This window comes from Strix aluco, chromosome 1, assembly GCF_031877795.1.
Source record: "Strix aluco isolate bStrAlu1 chromosome 1, bStrAlu1.hap1, whole genome shotgun sequence".
Taxonomy (NCBI): domain Eukaryota; kingdom Metazoa; phylum Chordata; class Aves; order Strigiformes; family Strigidae; genus Strix; species Strix aluco.
Window position 1 is genome coordinate 158883270 of NC_133931.1, and position 15633 is coordinate 158898902.

General features: G+C 39.1%; 1 protein-coding gene across 1 annotated transcript in view; it reads right to left on the reverse strand.

The window, feature by feature from the left end:
- The window catches only part of CNTNAP2 (contactin associated protein 2), a 1208164-nt gene that overhangs the window by 97294 nt on the left and 1095237 nt on the right, over positions 1-15633 (reverse strand). Inside the window, exons 18-20 of the mRNA XM_074842898.1 lie at positions 15150-15386; positions 2334-2579; positions 726-859 (exon numbers count right to left, since the gene is read on the reverse strand). Coding sequence (XP_074698999.1) covers positions 726-859; positions 2334-2579; positions 15150-15386 — 617 coding nt within the window. The remainder of the gene's footprint in view (positions 1-725; positions 860-2333; positions 2580-15149; positions 15387-15633) is intronic.

Below are 15633 nucleotides of genomic sequence, written 5' to 3' on the forward strand. Positions count from 1 at the left end.
GTGTTGTAATGACCACAGAGAGAAAGTTGCCTGGAAACATTGATTGCTTCTCGCAGCAGTGCCCTCAGTTATTTAAATAGTATTACACTATCTCAAAGGTTTGTAAACTGAGATATGGAGAGTCGAAGTTCCCGCCTGTGCTGTAGCAAAATCTAAATAAGCCAGAGCTATGTGCCTTTAATAATACTCTCTGTCTCGGACTCCTGTCACACAAACACTTAAGCATCTGCTCATCTTTACAGAAGAGCTCTTCCGATTTCACTGGACTGCAGGGTAAATTTAAATTTAAAGACATTCTCATTTTCAGACTCAGGACTTACGGCATGATATTTAGTTGTCTGTGCATCAGGCTCTACTATCATTTAAGATGCTGTAGGGTATCCCTTCTGGCTTCCAGCTGTTGTTCCAGAATGGTGCAGGTTTATCCTAAGTCCCATGTTATCTATCAGCCCAGATGTCTCTGATGCTCTTGAGCATCTACAGTGACACCTGTATTAGCCTAGCTGTCATCACCCTAGGATGAGGATTTCAGAACAATATGAATTGATGCAACAGAGGGAGAGAATAGATTTTGTTAACTCCTAGGAGTGCGATCTGCAAGCAGAACTCCATCTACTGCACTTTTTATTTCCGAAATTGCACCGATATCTTCAGAGAGATGGAGGCCATCAAGATACAAAACGCTACAAGCCACAAGTAATGGAACAAAACGACCTACAACTTACCTGCAGTACTATGTCCCGTCCATTCCGTGTGATGTTAACAGTATGGGGCTGTCCATTAGCCATGTTTCTGTGGTCAACATCAATGTTATATGGCTCTTTGGTGCCTCCTAGGCTGTACCGAATCTGCAGATTCCCTAGTGAAAGAAATGTGAAAAGCACCCTCAGGTATTTTGATCTTTATTCACCAGCTACTTTCCCCTCTTTATTTTCACATACAACTGTTATAATTTCACACTTAAATTGCTCTCAGAGCTGGTCTCTGCAGTAGGAGAAGACCTACTGCTTGAGTTTTTAAAACTACTGGGCTGAAAACTGCTTCTAGTTTATAACCCAGGAGTGTGACAATGACCAGCGACAAACCAAAGGGTTTGTAAACACTCCAGATTGAAAACCAAACAAATTGGAGCTATGCCTTGAATAATACGGACAACTGGTACAAATTTGAGCACTTTATTGTTGAGATTATTATCCTTGTTGCAGTAAAATTCTTTTAAGTTATACAAAGCATGATGTTTTCTAAAGAATAAATCATTGATATGCATTGAATAAAGGCAAAATTACAACAAATTAACACTGACACATAATCTACACAAGGGACTTTCTTGCTCTCACTTCTAATTGTTGTTGACGGGTCTCCGTCTGGACTTTTACGGAAACTTAATAATACATGGTGAAATGAAAACCTCGGATTATATTGTTAGAAAAGTATAGTTAAAAGTGGTTAATTGATATTCATGGCATACTGCCAGACAGATTTTTCTTTTCTAAACAAAAGTGAAGTGTCTGCTCTTCAAAACAAATTTTTATATTTGATTAAAAGGAAGATGTTTGAAAAGGGAAATGCAGGCCTCGTTATTGATCAAAACTGGAAATATTTTGGCCCAAAAGAGCAGCCCTAGACCTTTATGACTGTAGTTTAGATGTCTGATGTGGGATTTCTCTCATGTACCTTCTTTTTTCCCAGTGAATGGAAAAAAAAGAGTGGCATGTGCAATACACATATTAACTTATCCCATAAAAGAGAATGATATAAAATCATCCTAATTATCATTTTCATGGAGCACTAAGGCACTATTTGGAATTAATGTATATTCAGTTTATATGCAGTTCTAATACTGCCACAGCAAATGGTCCATATCCAACCTTCAACCATCATCAAAGTGTTTAGGACATTATACACTATGCTACATCCATATTTTAGCCACTTCAGTGGGTATCCAGATTTTCAGAACACATTACACTTTCCACTGACTATTGGTGATATTGCCATGAGTTCAGTGATTGAGGTGCCTACATGTGGATGTCTACTTGTCCTTGTAATGCTAGTTCATGGCATGGATCTGACTGCTATAGCAGGGGTTTTTGTTGTGGGTTTTTTTTTTTTTCTGTTTTGTTTTGAGAGGGAGGGTTGGCTAGTGGAACTCCACTAAACAGTTACATCAGTACAGAATCCAGTAGAGCATAATACAGGTTCACGTCCCATGTACTTTACTTCTACGTGACAAGGGTGAAGAGACTTTCTCATTAGTTCAGAGCTTCAGCTGAATGTCAACCTGGTGTTATTATCAATTTTGCCTTCAACGGAGAGAGCCCAAAGCTACTGCTTACCAGATGGCTTGACAAGCACAGCCATGAAGTCCTGGGTGTAGGAGCTGATGTACAATAAGACACAAGGGGACTTGGTGGTACTGAAGCTGAAGCTGAGCTCTTCTTTATTCAAGTTGAGGTCAGGCGCTGTGGTGTCAGGATCTGTAGAACTCAAAAGTGTTCGGCTAACTAAATCCTTCATGCTAGTCCCTGGGGAGTGGAAGTTGTAACGGAGCCACATTCCCTCTTCAAAGAATGCTCCAACATCTTGAACATAAGAGCAAAAAAAGAAAAAAAAAAAAGAAATTAAATGTACTGACACCTTTTGGATGAAACATATTAGTACTGACTTGATCAGTACTAAACTGTGCATGTTTTTGCTGCTACATTATTTAGGCACTTTGCCAATATTTAGGTCAAGAGCCTCACTATTTTCCAAAGAAAATGAAAAGGACAATCTCCATTTTATTGGTAGGTACCCGGATTCACAGAGCAAAGGAAAGATTTCCTTTGGGTCACACAGAATATCTATGTCTCTCTCTCATATCAATACTACAGATCAGAATAACCACACTTCAGATTTATTCTCATTGAAGTCTTGCAGTAGGTAGTGCTCCAAAGAAGGAGACACAAGGAAGAGAGATTTAAGGGACACAGTAAGCAAACACTGTCAAGGAAAAGGAAAAACAGCAATTCTGACCAGCAAATTTGAGTGGATTTGGAAAGACCTCACAAAAGAATGATGGCAATTCCAGCAACTGAAAGATTTGAAATAGGATTGTACACAATGCTAGAAAGTTATCCACTGCTAGCACAATCCTTCGTGAGAACTGCATAACCTGGATGCCCTTATGGGAGATAAAATTAACTAGGGAGCTTGACTCAGTGGGGAACAAGACGAGAGACATCTGAACTGTAGCTCCCAGGAGGTGCTACCCAGACAAAGTTTTCAAACCAATCTGAGACAAAATATCATGTTTCAACACTCCTGTCAGAAAATAAAACTACTTTTGGCAGAATTAATACTTTCAGCTGGAAAAGCATTGTTATTACTTCTCATAATAATGCAGTCCTGCCTATTTCTTAACATTAAAAACATAATTTAAGGTTGACATTCTTACAGCGAAGGCTGACTTTGACAGCCTCCTACAGGAATCACAGCACAGTTGCCTACTATTTTATAACCTACTAAGTCTATTGGGGATCCCTGGACCGGCTTCATATGACAGTCATTAATTTAGTGACATTGTGGTCCTGGTTAGGCCTTGCTGTCTGGGACAACATCATTACAGGAAATTTTTAAATTGCATGTGAATTTATGGCATGTTTATGAACATTTCATAAGGGATTAAAGAATGATGAATAAAGATTATGACCATAGCATATGAGTACTGTACTTAAAGAATGGTTATAGGCTATGTTTAAAGAGGTGACCACTCTTAAAAAAAAATCTTTCATCATTTACTATCTTCCTACATGATGCAAAGTTGCCACAGATTGGTACAAAATTGCTCATCTAAACTTCTGAAAAATCCACACACTATCCCTATGTTAAAAGAAATTTAATTTTTATTCCCTTTTGGCATTTGGAATCTTCACACAAATCTAAGCAAAGGCTTTATCTCAAAACATATGAAATGAGATGTCCATTTTACAGGCTGTGCAGTGACACTGAGCAAGTCAGGAAAGAGCCTGCAGACTTTATTCAGAGCAGCTGAGCAGAGAAAAGACATGAAGACAGGTAAAATTATAATAGACTTTACTGATGTTCCTTTACAGAATTTTGCTAAATCTAGTGCTGGAAAAACTTTTTGTTTTCCTGTTACCATATAAAAATTCTCCAAAACTCGAAATATCATAGTCACTGTCACTGTGTGGTCATATAAAACATGGAGTCAAGTGGTGGTCCCAAGGTGCTATAAATAATTCGATCACTCTGATAGATTTATAACTGTCATTTTATAAGAGAAACCTTAAATCATCCTGGAACAGTTATGGGAGAGGCAGTTCAGTTTAACAACTATATTTTGCAGTAGACTCAACTGAAGTACTCCTGGATTAAAAGTGAAGTGCCCCATCTTGAAAATACTTCCACAAATTGTGATGCCTTCTGCTGTTAAGAGCAGTGTTGAAAATAAGCTCTAGGACTTACAAATCTAAACCAGTATACACTGCAGCTCTCAGCAGTTGCAAGACTGGCTTAAAAATATCCTTATGGCTGCTAATTTATTCTCTTTATTCCAGAGCTGGGGTGCTGGGTGCCATGGCAGCGGGCAGCCCTGCCATCTGACACTGCCGCTCTCCTGGCGGGGCACTGCTGCCCCTGTACAGGCTCTGCGTACGCATGCAGCATACCAACGCAAAATTACGTTTGCCTCCAGTCTGTTTACTGTTTGTCATGCCTTTTGTTTTAGGAGCAATCTTTGGGATTGTCCGGTGCTATGCTTGCCCAGGGCCTCACACACTGGGAATACTGGGACCGTCAGTCCTGGCCTCAGCACTGCTCTGGGACTGAACTGGAAAGTGTGCAATGCATTTTCCCAGAGCTCTAAATGTTATGAATTGCTACTTTAAAAGTTCATTATTACAAAGAAAGCTTTATTTCATGGTTTTCTCAGAAATGGTAAGACTTTTTTTTGGAAAGGGTTTCACAGCAGAGCAAAGAATGTTCTGTACATTTAACTTGGATTTGCACTGAGAAAATAATTTTCAGTCTAGCTGTATTATTACAGGTATACAAGCTATTGTAATGAGCCTTGAAATTCTCCTCACATGCACACCACCTCTTTTAAGAGGAAGGAAAAGAGGAAGCTTCGCTTTGGCTGTATAAGTGTATTAGGCCCTCAACAGGAAGACACTGAATACCCTCAAGTTCCAGCTTGGCAAAGACGTTGATGCACATGATTACGCTCTTTACTGAATGAAGCTGAAGTCCTTGCAGCAGGGCTCCGAAGTGCTCAGCAGCTCACAGGCTCAGGATATTAGGAAATACTAGAAAAAGCTAAAAGATAATTTTCTCTATATTGAACACAGCTATCAGATGGCTTGGAAATGCTGAGGGCTGATCAATGAAGAAATTATCTACTTGGAGGTCACAAGCGTATCATCTTCCTGAAGCTCTGATAGAAGGAATATTGAAGTCCTTCATTCAGAAAACCATTCAAGTTGCCTGAATAAAGTTGGTAAAATGCAGCACAAACTCTGCTGCTGAAACGTGGGGGAGGTTTCCACGCACAACCCTCTGCTTTCTTTTGTAATATTTCAAATGCTATCTGAAAAGACAACTTTTGGGACATCCGACATAAGGTGTAGTGAAGGGTTCCTCTGCAAAATGTCATTTTGAGGCAGAAACCTTGAGGAAATGAATGTGGTAGAAACAGATCAGTTTTCTCTGGAAAGCAGTACCTATTTCTACACCAACATGCAGTGCAGTCGTCCTCTGTTGACAGACTTTGCAAATACATACAGTTGCAGCTTTCTTTGTAGAGGAACGCAGAACAGGAATTGTGGATCATCAGAAATGATTTTATCAAGCAAGATTCACATCCCCAGTGTGAACTGCACATATTTTACAAAACTGTCAATTTGAAAAGGGATGAAGTGAAAGCTGATACAAAACTTCTACACAAAATGCACAGGAACCCATAACTGACAAACTTATTTTGAAGGTTACAATCCTTTGGTCATCTCTCCAGTCCCCCTTTTCCCACTCAGCTACTTTTATTTTTGTACACTCTCATTCTGTCTGCGATCAGGAGTATTGAAAGACTGAAGGAGAAAGCCAAATAATAACCAAAAACCCCATTTCCCTTACAAAAATTCCACAATCTCATGACACTTCTGGGCCAGTGTTGTAGACCTAAGAAAATATAAGTAGAAACCTGATTCTCCTTTGCTGCTGGTTTAATATCAGTGAAACATCAGTGTTGGTTCTTCTCTTCTCAGGCAGTTATAATGATTCTGGTAGCCATACGCTTAGTTACACCCAGAACTTGTCTTCCTTCTCCATTACTTTTTCCACACCTGTCAAAAGCATTGCCAGCATGGCACAGGTGTGGCTGAACACAGGTTCAGCAAGATTTTTCTATCTGGAGGTGTATATATAAAAGATACAGAACTCAGCAGGCTTTCTAGTGATTGAATTCACTCTGCGCTAACAGTTGCGATAGAATATTATCAGGGACTGCCATGAATCAAGTGCAAGATATTACGCCTGATAAATCAAGAAGCAACAGATCTGGGGAGCTACCAAAAAAACCCCCACCCCACAGAAAACCCAATTTCAGGAGCTTTTCAAGAATGGCACCGTAAGAGGTGGAATGTACCTTCTGCAGTAGGACAGCCGTCACTGTCTCACAGCTGCCATCTTACATTTTTCCAAGTAAACTCAAGACCTGGCTTGTGTCACCTTTTATCTGGGGACCAAGGAGAAAGTAATGCTGGTTACTTCTCTGGTATTACTGTGTTTGGCTTTTTTGAGGCTGGGCCTTCAAAGCAATCTTATTAATGGGCAGTAACAGGGTAAAATCCCTGCCTTACAGAACCTGTGACAAAATCCTGACAACTATGAAGACTGGCCAGGACACATGAGAACTGCAGCAGAGGAAGATTCTCTTCTCTTTGTTTCACACAGCTGACTGAAATGCCTTCTTACAGCTGTAAGCATGTCCCATATGGAGGCCCTAAACGCCTCCTTGGCCCTGCTCAGATTCAGTAAATTAAAAATATTACTCTATGATGCTGCTTGCCAGTGCTCAATGCTGTGTCTTCCCTGCATGGAGTTCTGGATGTGAAAAGCAGCATTTTCAAAATCCTAAGCAAGGACAGTCACTGGAGGTGTTCTAACACTCGATGCCTGTACAAAGGTTGTTAGGGCAATGTAGACAGTTGAACAAAACTTTTTTCCCGATGCATAATTTTCTTTCGTTTTTGATTTCTCATATAGTTATGAATATTGAATATAGATTAAGTAGAGCTTGCTTGTCTGGCTTGTGGCTGAAATGTGCTAGAGAGCATCAGGAATTGCAGCTACTTCCAGGCTGTGGTCACAAAGATTAAGACTGTTTGCTGAGATACATCCTGGCCACAGGGCATCAGTAAAGGGTCAGAATCTCACAGCTGTTGATCTGGGAGAGAATTTACTTTGAGTGCTCTGAAGATGGTAATACTTACCATTTATTTGATTAGTTCACTCAACGTTTTATTCTACCTTCAGGCTCACAGTATTTAGTTCATGAAACCAAGAAGTGGAGATTTAAAGTTTTTGTCCTACATCCTCAAGTCTCATATTCTGGCTGCCATTACTGTAATAATTTGTGATGCATGTTAGAATTTTCTATGTGTGGAGTAAAATACCGAAATACAGCGATTGCTTGTTGGCATTAATAGAATAGAAACCCGCTGAGGGTTTGCTTCTTCTATATGAATATAAAAAAAGTATAAAAAAAGCTTTCTTGAACAAATGACCATCAGAATTGGAGGATATGTAAAATAATATGCACCAGTGAAACTATGGAACCTGATCACAAATTCATGCAGTTTCCCGCTACCTTCAGTAGAACAGGATGAGTGTCACAGAAGATGGGGTTAAGCTACCTGATTCATTACACCTTTAAGCCTCCCTAGTCAATGCTGACAGGTAGATTCTCCTGGGAAGCAGTTTGGCATACCTAAGCAAGGCTGAGCTCTGAACCTTCTTTTGCAATAGCCCTGTAAAGCAGGTTCCTTTTATTCTACCTTGCTATACCTCGACAGAAGTGCACATGCCAAGGAAAGTCTAAAAATATCAGTAAAATCACAGTTGTGGTTCGTTTTGCACTGATGTGAAATTACTGTAGATCTTTCTATAGCTACAGCTGTTTGAACTGATGTCTAGGACAGCAGACTCAGAATAAGGGAATGGCAACCTGCTCTGCGTATTCTCTGCTGGATCTAAATGAAAAAAACATCTCCCTTTCTAATGGAAACATTCAAAATGGTTAAAAAACCCCCATCAAATAAAACAGGACGGATGAAGAAAAACATCATGTCAAATATTCAACAGACAAGGTTTCATGATTTCCTGCTGGGGAGTCTTTGGAGGTGCTTTTTAGGTAACCTCAGAGAAAAACTTGCAGCCTTGCAAGAGCTGTTTGAGAAATATTAGAGACTGCCATTTGATGATTGCACAGTATTCAGAGTGACAACTTTGATAGGTGAGATCTGGCTTCAATTCCTTCCTGTACCACAGGTATCCACCCTAAAAGCGAGCAGTTCCTTGCTTCCCTTGTTATCTCGTCTGCTTTCTGCATTACCATAATAAAAACATCTTCTCACATCACAGAGCTATTGTAAGGATAAATACCTCATCAGCTTGTGAGGTGCCAATACTACTCCACTAGCATACAGGTGTATAAATATTGCACATAGGGGTCTGGTGTGAGAACCTCAAATCTCTCAGTTGCCTTTGCACAGGCATGCAGCAGCTGGCAATGTTGCTGAAGCTGCTCTATTCATCTTTCATAAAACATCTGCGTTCAGCGAGCAACCACAGCAGACCAGGCCTATTATAGTTAGCTGACAAAGAAATTGAAAGTTTATCACATTTTCTGAGCCAGGACTTAATATTTTTAAACTTATTACCCTGATTTATTTGATTTCTGTATACAGAGTAAGAAATCCTTGCATTTTATAAGTAGTTTATTATGGATGTAAGTGGGCTAGCATGTTCAGTTTATAATCAGGTTGGTATCTCTTTGAGATATGTAAGTAGTATGGAGGTTTTGTTTTGCTTTAAAAAGAAAAAAACCCATTTTTTTCCAATAAAACAATTCTTGCAACTCAAGTGAAATGCAATTTTCAAAGCACTAGAGAACAACTGTACCTGTTTAATAAGGCAGTATTGACAGGACAGCAGAATGGAATAGTTTTACAGAGTATGTATTTTTTGTGAGTATATATATTTACTCAATAGAGGCTAAGATGACCCAAGTCCTGAAGTTTGATCTACATGTAGAAAAACCTGATTGCAGCGTTCAGATTTACCAGACTGTAAGCCTAACATTCTGGACTCCCAAAAATTTCTGATATAATTTTCAGCTAAGAGATTATGATCACCTTGTGTATAGCAGAATTTTTTGGGGGGTGGGAGGGAATGTCACCTTGATTTTCCAGGTTCTGGGATTAAGAAAACTAAGAAGTTAGCTATGTTAAACCACTCAAACTTTCACCTCCCTATTACTTACAACCAAGCAATGAAATGTATTTCCAACCAGTAAATTAAAGGAAATGGAATGGGTATAAACAGGGCAGAATTTGGAGATGATCAAGTGTCAACCTAAGAGCCTGTGGAAGAGTGCAGAGATGCTTCGCCCATGTACCGTAGCACCAGATCTGCTATATCTTTTTTGCATCTACTCAGCCTAGTAGAAAGCTGATTTTTCTCTTTGAGGCAGAGAAGGGAGCAAGAAAGGAAGGAAATATGACCATGACAATACTACTGTAAGGGCTTTCAGGGTTCACGCAAATATAAAACAAACATGAAGGAGTACAGTTTGGGCATTGGCATGAGGATTGCAATAATTCACACTGTGAATCTGAGCTTTACTTGAAAGAAAGAAAAAAGTGTATACAATGTACTCATTTCCTTGGTGTTTGTTGATGCAAATTGAGTAACTGCATAGAAACTGGGAAGCTTTGAATTTACTCTTCCAGCACACCTGAAGGCACATGAGTCACAACACCAGCTGTTTAACTTTTTTTTTTTTTTTCCCCCCACTCTTTTGGTGGTGGGCAATTTCTTCTCCTACTGTTGATCCACAGCACTTCAGTACCCAAAGGAGGAATGTCTTCTCCTTGGGGGATCCCCCATATCACAGTGCTGCCACAGGTTCTGCATAGCCATTTCAGCATTTGACCTTCGTTCTTTTTGTTTAAAGGAAGGAAAGAGTTTGCCTTTTAAAGCAACAAAATTTAATTGTTTTCTCAGAAATGCTTTTATGATGACAGGACAGCTGTGGGAGGAAAAAAACCCCAGAATTTATGCTTAAGCAAAGGACAGAGAAAGGTCAGAAAGCAATCTGTAGGACTGCAGAAACACTGCAGCTATTCCTCAGAACAATTTCTCTGAGCAATGAAAGGAGAAGTGAAGCCAATTGCATATGCCCCAAATAAATACAAAATAAAAATAAAGTTAAAACAGATGTCAGACTGCATTTCTGCGCTTTTTTTGTCCTTGTAAAAAAATAGTGTGATTTTCAGGCCACTGCCACATCAATCACATTGTGATCTGCTGCTAATAAGGCTGGACACAATGTAATTTCTTGTCAGTCATCAGTCAGTGGCTCTAAGGATGGATTTCATCAGCAAAAGAATCCACAATATGTGAGGCCTGTTTTTATTGTGAGATGTTTTAATTACTTATGAAGCATTGTATGGTGATTTCCTTATAGTAATGATTTTTTTTTTAAATTTGATTTTTCCTATTACTTCTTCTGCTAGCAGTTTCAGTATGTAATCAACCCCAAAAAGTTTACCATGGGAAGTGACTTGAATATCAAAATAAAATTTTTGGATAAGAAAAGCTTCCTGTGGCAAATTAAAATCAATGGGAAGAGAAGACTGTGGTAAATCGACAGGTATTATATTATGCCACTTTTCACGCCTGCTAAGTAGCATATTTTTCTAGTAATATCTCGAATTGGTTTGAATGTGGTGACTTAAAAAGTCAGGTACTTTTGATTGTCAAATCAACAGAGCTACTTGGCCTGGAAGATTTACTCAGAGGAGTAGAATAACAAGACCTAGACCTAGTTTATCATGCAAAGCACTTTGTTATTTCTTGGCAGCTGACGTGAATTCCTAGTGAAGGTAACAAAGGAAAATATTCTTGCTTGCCTTATATTAGACTCACTCAACATCACAGCATTCAACTACATACTGTGGTGCAGGTTAGAAAATCACAAGTGACTGAGCAGTATTCAACTATGTCCTTACTATAAAGAACAGAATTGATTAAAAACAGAGAATGTACTCTTTAAAAACATGTTCACAGACATTCCAGTGCTTTTAGAGAGGGAAAAGTGCCAAAGTGTTAATGAAAAATGAATTGAAATATCAGAATTGAGATGTTCTCATCCAAATCAACTAAAATATTATTTAGGTAACATTTTTATTTTACAAGGAAAGCAAGGAAAAATTCCCTGCTATTTTCCAACAAATTTTAAAAGTTTTATAATTTTTAAAATTTTTTTTAAACTAAAATATACTCGGCTGTTTTGCCAGTATTTATTTTGCTGTCATTAGTACTGTATGATTGCCCTTTGTATCTAGAAAATATATCCAGTATTGTCTCATGGACCAAGAGGACATGGCGGCTACTATTAGAAAGGAAATGGAGGATCGCCTTCTTTCACAAGCCCAGGGAGTTTTGCAACATGCACAAGGTGTTCCAGGGCTTTACTTGATTTAAAAGGCTTAATGTAAGTTAAATTTACAATGTAAAATTTAATGGGCTGAAAATGAACTGTTTTAAAGATCTCATTATCAGCACTATTACAGAGGTTTTACAATTATTTTGATCACAGGATGCCCCAAACCCATTCTATTTTGTGTTTAATTTATCCTCTAACTTTATCCCAGTGCCACACTGTTGTTTCTACAAAGAAACCCCATGAAGTCACCCATACTAAATCATACTTCGGGATATTCTAGATGAGTACATCAGTTTTCAGCCCTAACAGATAGGAAATTGGTAATTTGTATTTTGTACATAAGGTCTTAAGGATTTAGAGAGATATTTTTAGCCTGGAATAGTTATGATATTTGAAGCAGAGATCTGATGTTATGTTTAAATGGCACAACACTGCGTGGTACAGAGGTCCCTACGCTAGCATGAGTACCTTTGCATGACTCAGTGCTGCCTGGCAGCAGTAGCTTACAGCAAGTTTTACTGCATGCTCAAAGTATCACTGTCAGAGCTCTGGGACTTTGGCTGGACTGAGAGGCTGATAAGGAGAATATTATAGCATAATATAGTATGATATTACTGCTGTTGCTATGACAGTGCTTACAGACCAGCCAAAACCAGGGTTTGTCTGTGCTAGGTGCTCAATTATTCCCCTCATGGTACTTTTTATTCTGTTAGCTCCACGTCTACAAAACAGAAACCACTTTAGCTTAGAGCTAGTTTTGGCAGAAGTTTGGGGTTTATATATCCATAAGAGAAACAGAAAAACACACATAAAAGCCAGTGTGATGAGTTTTGGTAATACAGAAAAAAACTAAAATGTGAATTCACTGAATATGACATGGCAGCAATTATTTTCTTTTTTCTTCTTTTATTTTTTTAAAGTCAACATGTGTGATCTGTAAGACACTGACCCAGTTCCAGCCTGAATGGGTTTCCTCTAACATACCTGTGCTAACGAGCAGAAACACTAAATGTGCATTACCATTTTTCAACTCATGATAAACCACTTGCTAAATTAACTGAAAACACTGTACTCACATTCTCAGGAGTTACTGTATGTACAGTCCTGAATGTGATGGACATGTTTTATAATTTGTCTTTGAAGAAACACAGCATAGCAAAACCTGATGAAATTCCTGCATGCAAGTGCAGTGGAAGCCATTGCCTAGAGCAGCATCTGCTTCACTTCTGCTGCACTAGAAATACATCATATTTATTAGAATTTATAAAATAATCATGCTAGAACTTCATCAGAATATCTGGTGATGTGAAAGCAATCCCATAGCTTTTAGAAGAGGGTGCTCCAATGTGTTAGCAACATCAGCAGTGGACAAGGCTCTGTTATGATAAAATTAAATGAAGGTGGATATATATGGATGTAAACGAAGGTGGCTGAAGCGTGTGCGGAGAAAATAGTCCATAACCCAATATCAGGTAGAAAGACTCCCTCTTTCTGTTATAAACTTGGTTTCCTCTGAGTGTGTCTGGATGTTGTGGTTTAAACCCAACCATCAGTCAAACACCACACAGCCACTCGCTCACCCTCCCCTGCCCGGGGAATGGGGGATTAAATTGGAGGGGTAAAGGGAGACTCCAGGGCTGAGATAGAAACATTAGTAATTGTAATTAATAATTGTAATAAAATAAAACAATAATAGGAAGTACAAGCGGGTAATGCACAATGCGCTTCCTCACCACCCGCAGGACTGATAGCCAGCCCATTCCCCACTAGCAATCCTGAAATACCAAGATCACGCAATCGCAATCCTGGAAGTGAGAAAGAACCCCCTCCTTCCCATCTGCCCCTCGTCTATATACTGAGCATAACGTTACATGACATGGAATATTCCAGTGGCCAGTTTGGGTCCAGTGCTCTGGCTCTGCTCCCTCCCAGCTTCTTGTGCACCTGCGCACAGGCAGGACACGGAGAATTGGAGAGTCCTTGATCTCTCAGAAACAACTGAAAACACCAGTGTATTATCAGCATTCTCATACCAGATCCCATACTGAATCCAAACCACAGCACTATTCTAACTACTAAGAAGAAAAATTAACTCTATCCCAGCCGAAACTAGGACACTGGAAAGGAGATGGGTATGGATATTTGCAAAGTAATCCTCCAAGTTTGACTTGGAAAAAAAAAAACTTAAGAAGGAGTTGGAAACCAGAATGTCAAAGGACAGGAACATTCCCCTACTGCCAAGACAGCTTCATGAAGGGAATTTGGTGACTGGTGACCCAGCCTGCCTGCAGGATTCCTGGTACAGTGGGTAATGTAAAAACAGAAGAGCAGTTTATGAGACTAGAGGTTTCTTTAACATCACAGATACTGATGAGAGGAGCCTTCACATTTTTTAGTTGAATATGTAAGATTAGTACCTTCTGAGGAAGCTTTTAAAATGATTAGGAAAAGCAACAGATTGGGTGATTTTGTGTACCAATAAAAGCACAGTGAAAGGGAGCTGCTGAGTGATATTAGCACCTCAGGTAAATGTGATGAAACCTTTAGAGGTATTGAGAAGAGTATTTCAAGAATATAATGAGAATATCCTATGACATATAAGGGAAACAAATGAATGGCCACAAAGCCTGCAAACATTTGGAAAATTATATTCCCATTACTACTTTGTCACAATCATTTCTGGTGAAATAAAAAAAAAAAGGTGGAAATGAATTAGCATCTTTATTATAATTTTCTTTTTTTGTATGTAAGAGCCATCTTTTCCTCACTCCTTGTCTTTCTTCCTTATGCAGGCATGTGTGTCCATAGTAAATCGGTCTCTTACAACTGTTGATTTTGAAAATTCAGAACATACTTTAGGCATTTCCAAAGGACTCACATAGATGTTGGGGCCCTGTACCTTACCCTAGCAAGTTCAATCTCTAACTCAGTTTGAGCTACTAAAAGACTTGATCTAGTTATGGGTGGATAAAATTTTTTATCCAAATGCTGGCCTCCCAATTTGTAAGATATTCACCCCAAAGTTCACACCTACGTATCTCCAAGTATGTTTCTGAATGAGACCACGTAGCTTTTGTTTTAATCCATGTTTTTTTCTAAAGAAGTAACCATGTCATTGTGCGAGTAGGAATTTATTGTTCAGCAGCTCAAGACTATGGAATAGTCTGCCAGACCTGCTACGACTACAGGCATTCCTCATGCATTTTGTTGTATTATGGGATTTAAATAGGTAATATATATCAGTACCAATGAGAGATGTGGTTTTAAATCATCATGTTTAAGATGTGGGTATATAATTTGACTTGTTTGTAAGAAGTATTAAACAATTTACTTGCTTAATTAATAAAAGCTGAAGCATTGGGTCTATTGTGTTTTTTCTCAGGCAGATAGTTCTCCCATACTCTGCCTCCTGCACTGAAGCATTTACCTTTAATGCAGAATGGTCCATCATAGGCCGTTTTGGAGCAGTCACAGGAGTAGCCGTTGTATTTCTCGACACATTTACCGCCGTTTGCACAGTACATCCCATAGCTCGTGCAATGGCCAGAGCAGCCAGGCTTCACCCCTGGCGTGACTTTTGCTCTCTCTTCCAGGTCCAGCGTCACCCCGTTCATCCTTAATGAACGAATGCAACCTAGGAAGCCTCGCTGGCCTCCTGCAGCACCTGAGAGGGAATGTAAAACTGTGAGACAACACTTAACAGATTTTATTGTTGTTGCTAAGTTAAAATGTTGAAATACCCTGCTAAGCTTGTGACAACATCTGGAAGTAAGTAACTTCTTTGTAAAGGCAAGGAACTGCCTTGTCCTAATGACAGCGAAATCACTGAAACTTAACCTTTTGATACCATACCATAAGTAAGCATAAATAGTAGGTGTGTTTGCTTCACACTGCTCAGACATTAGAGATTC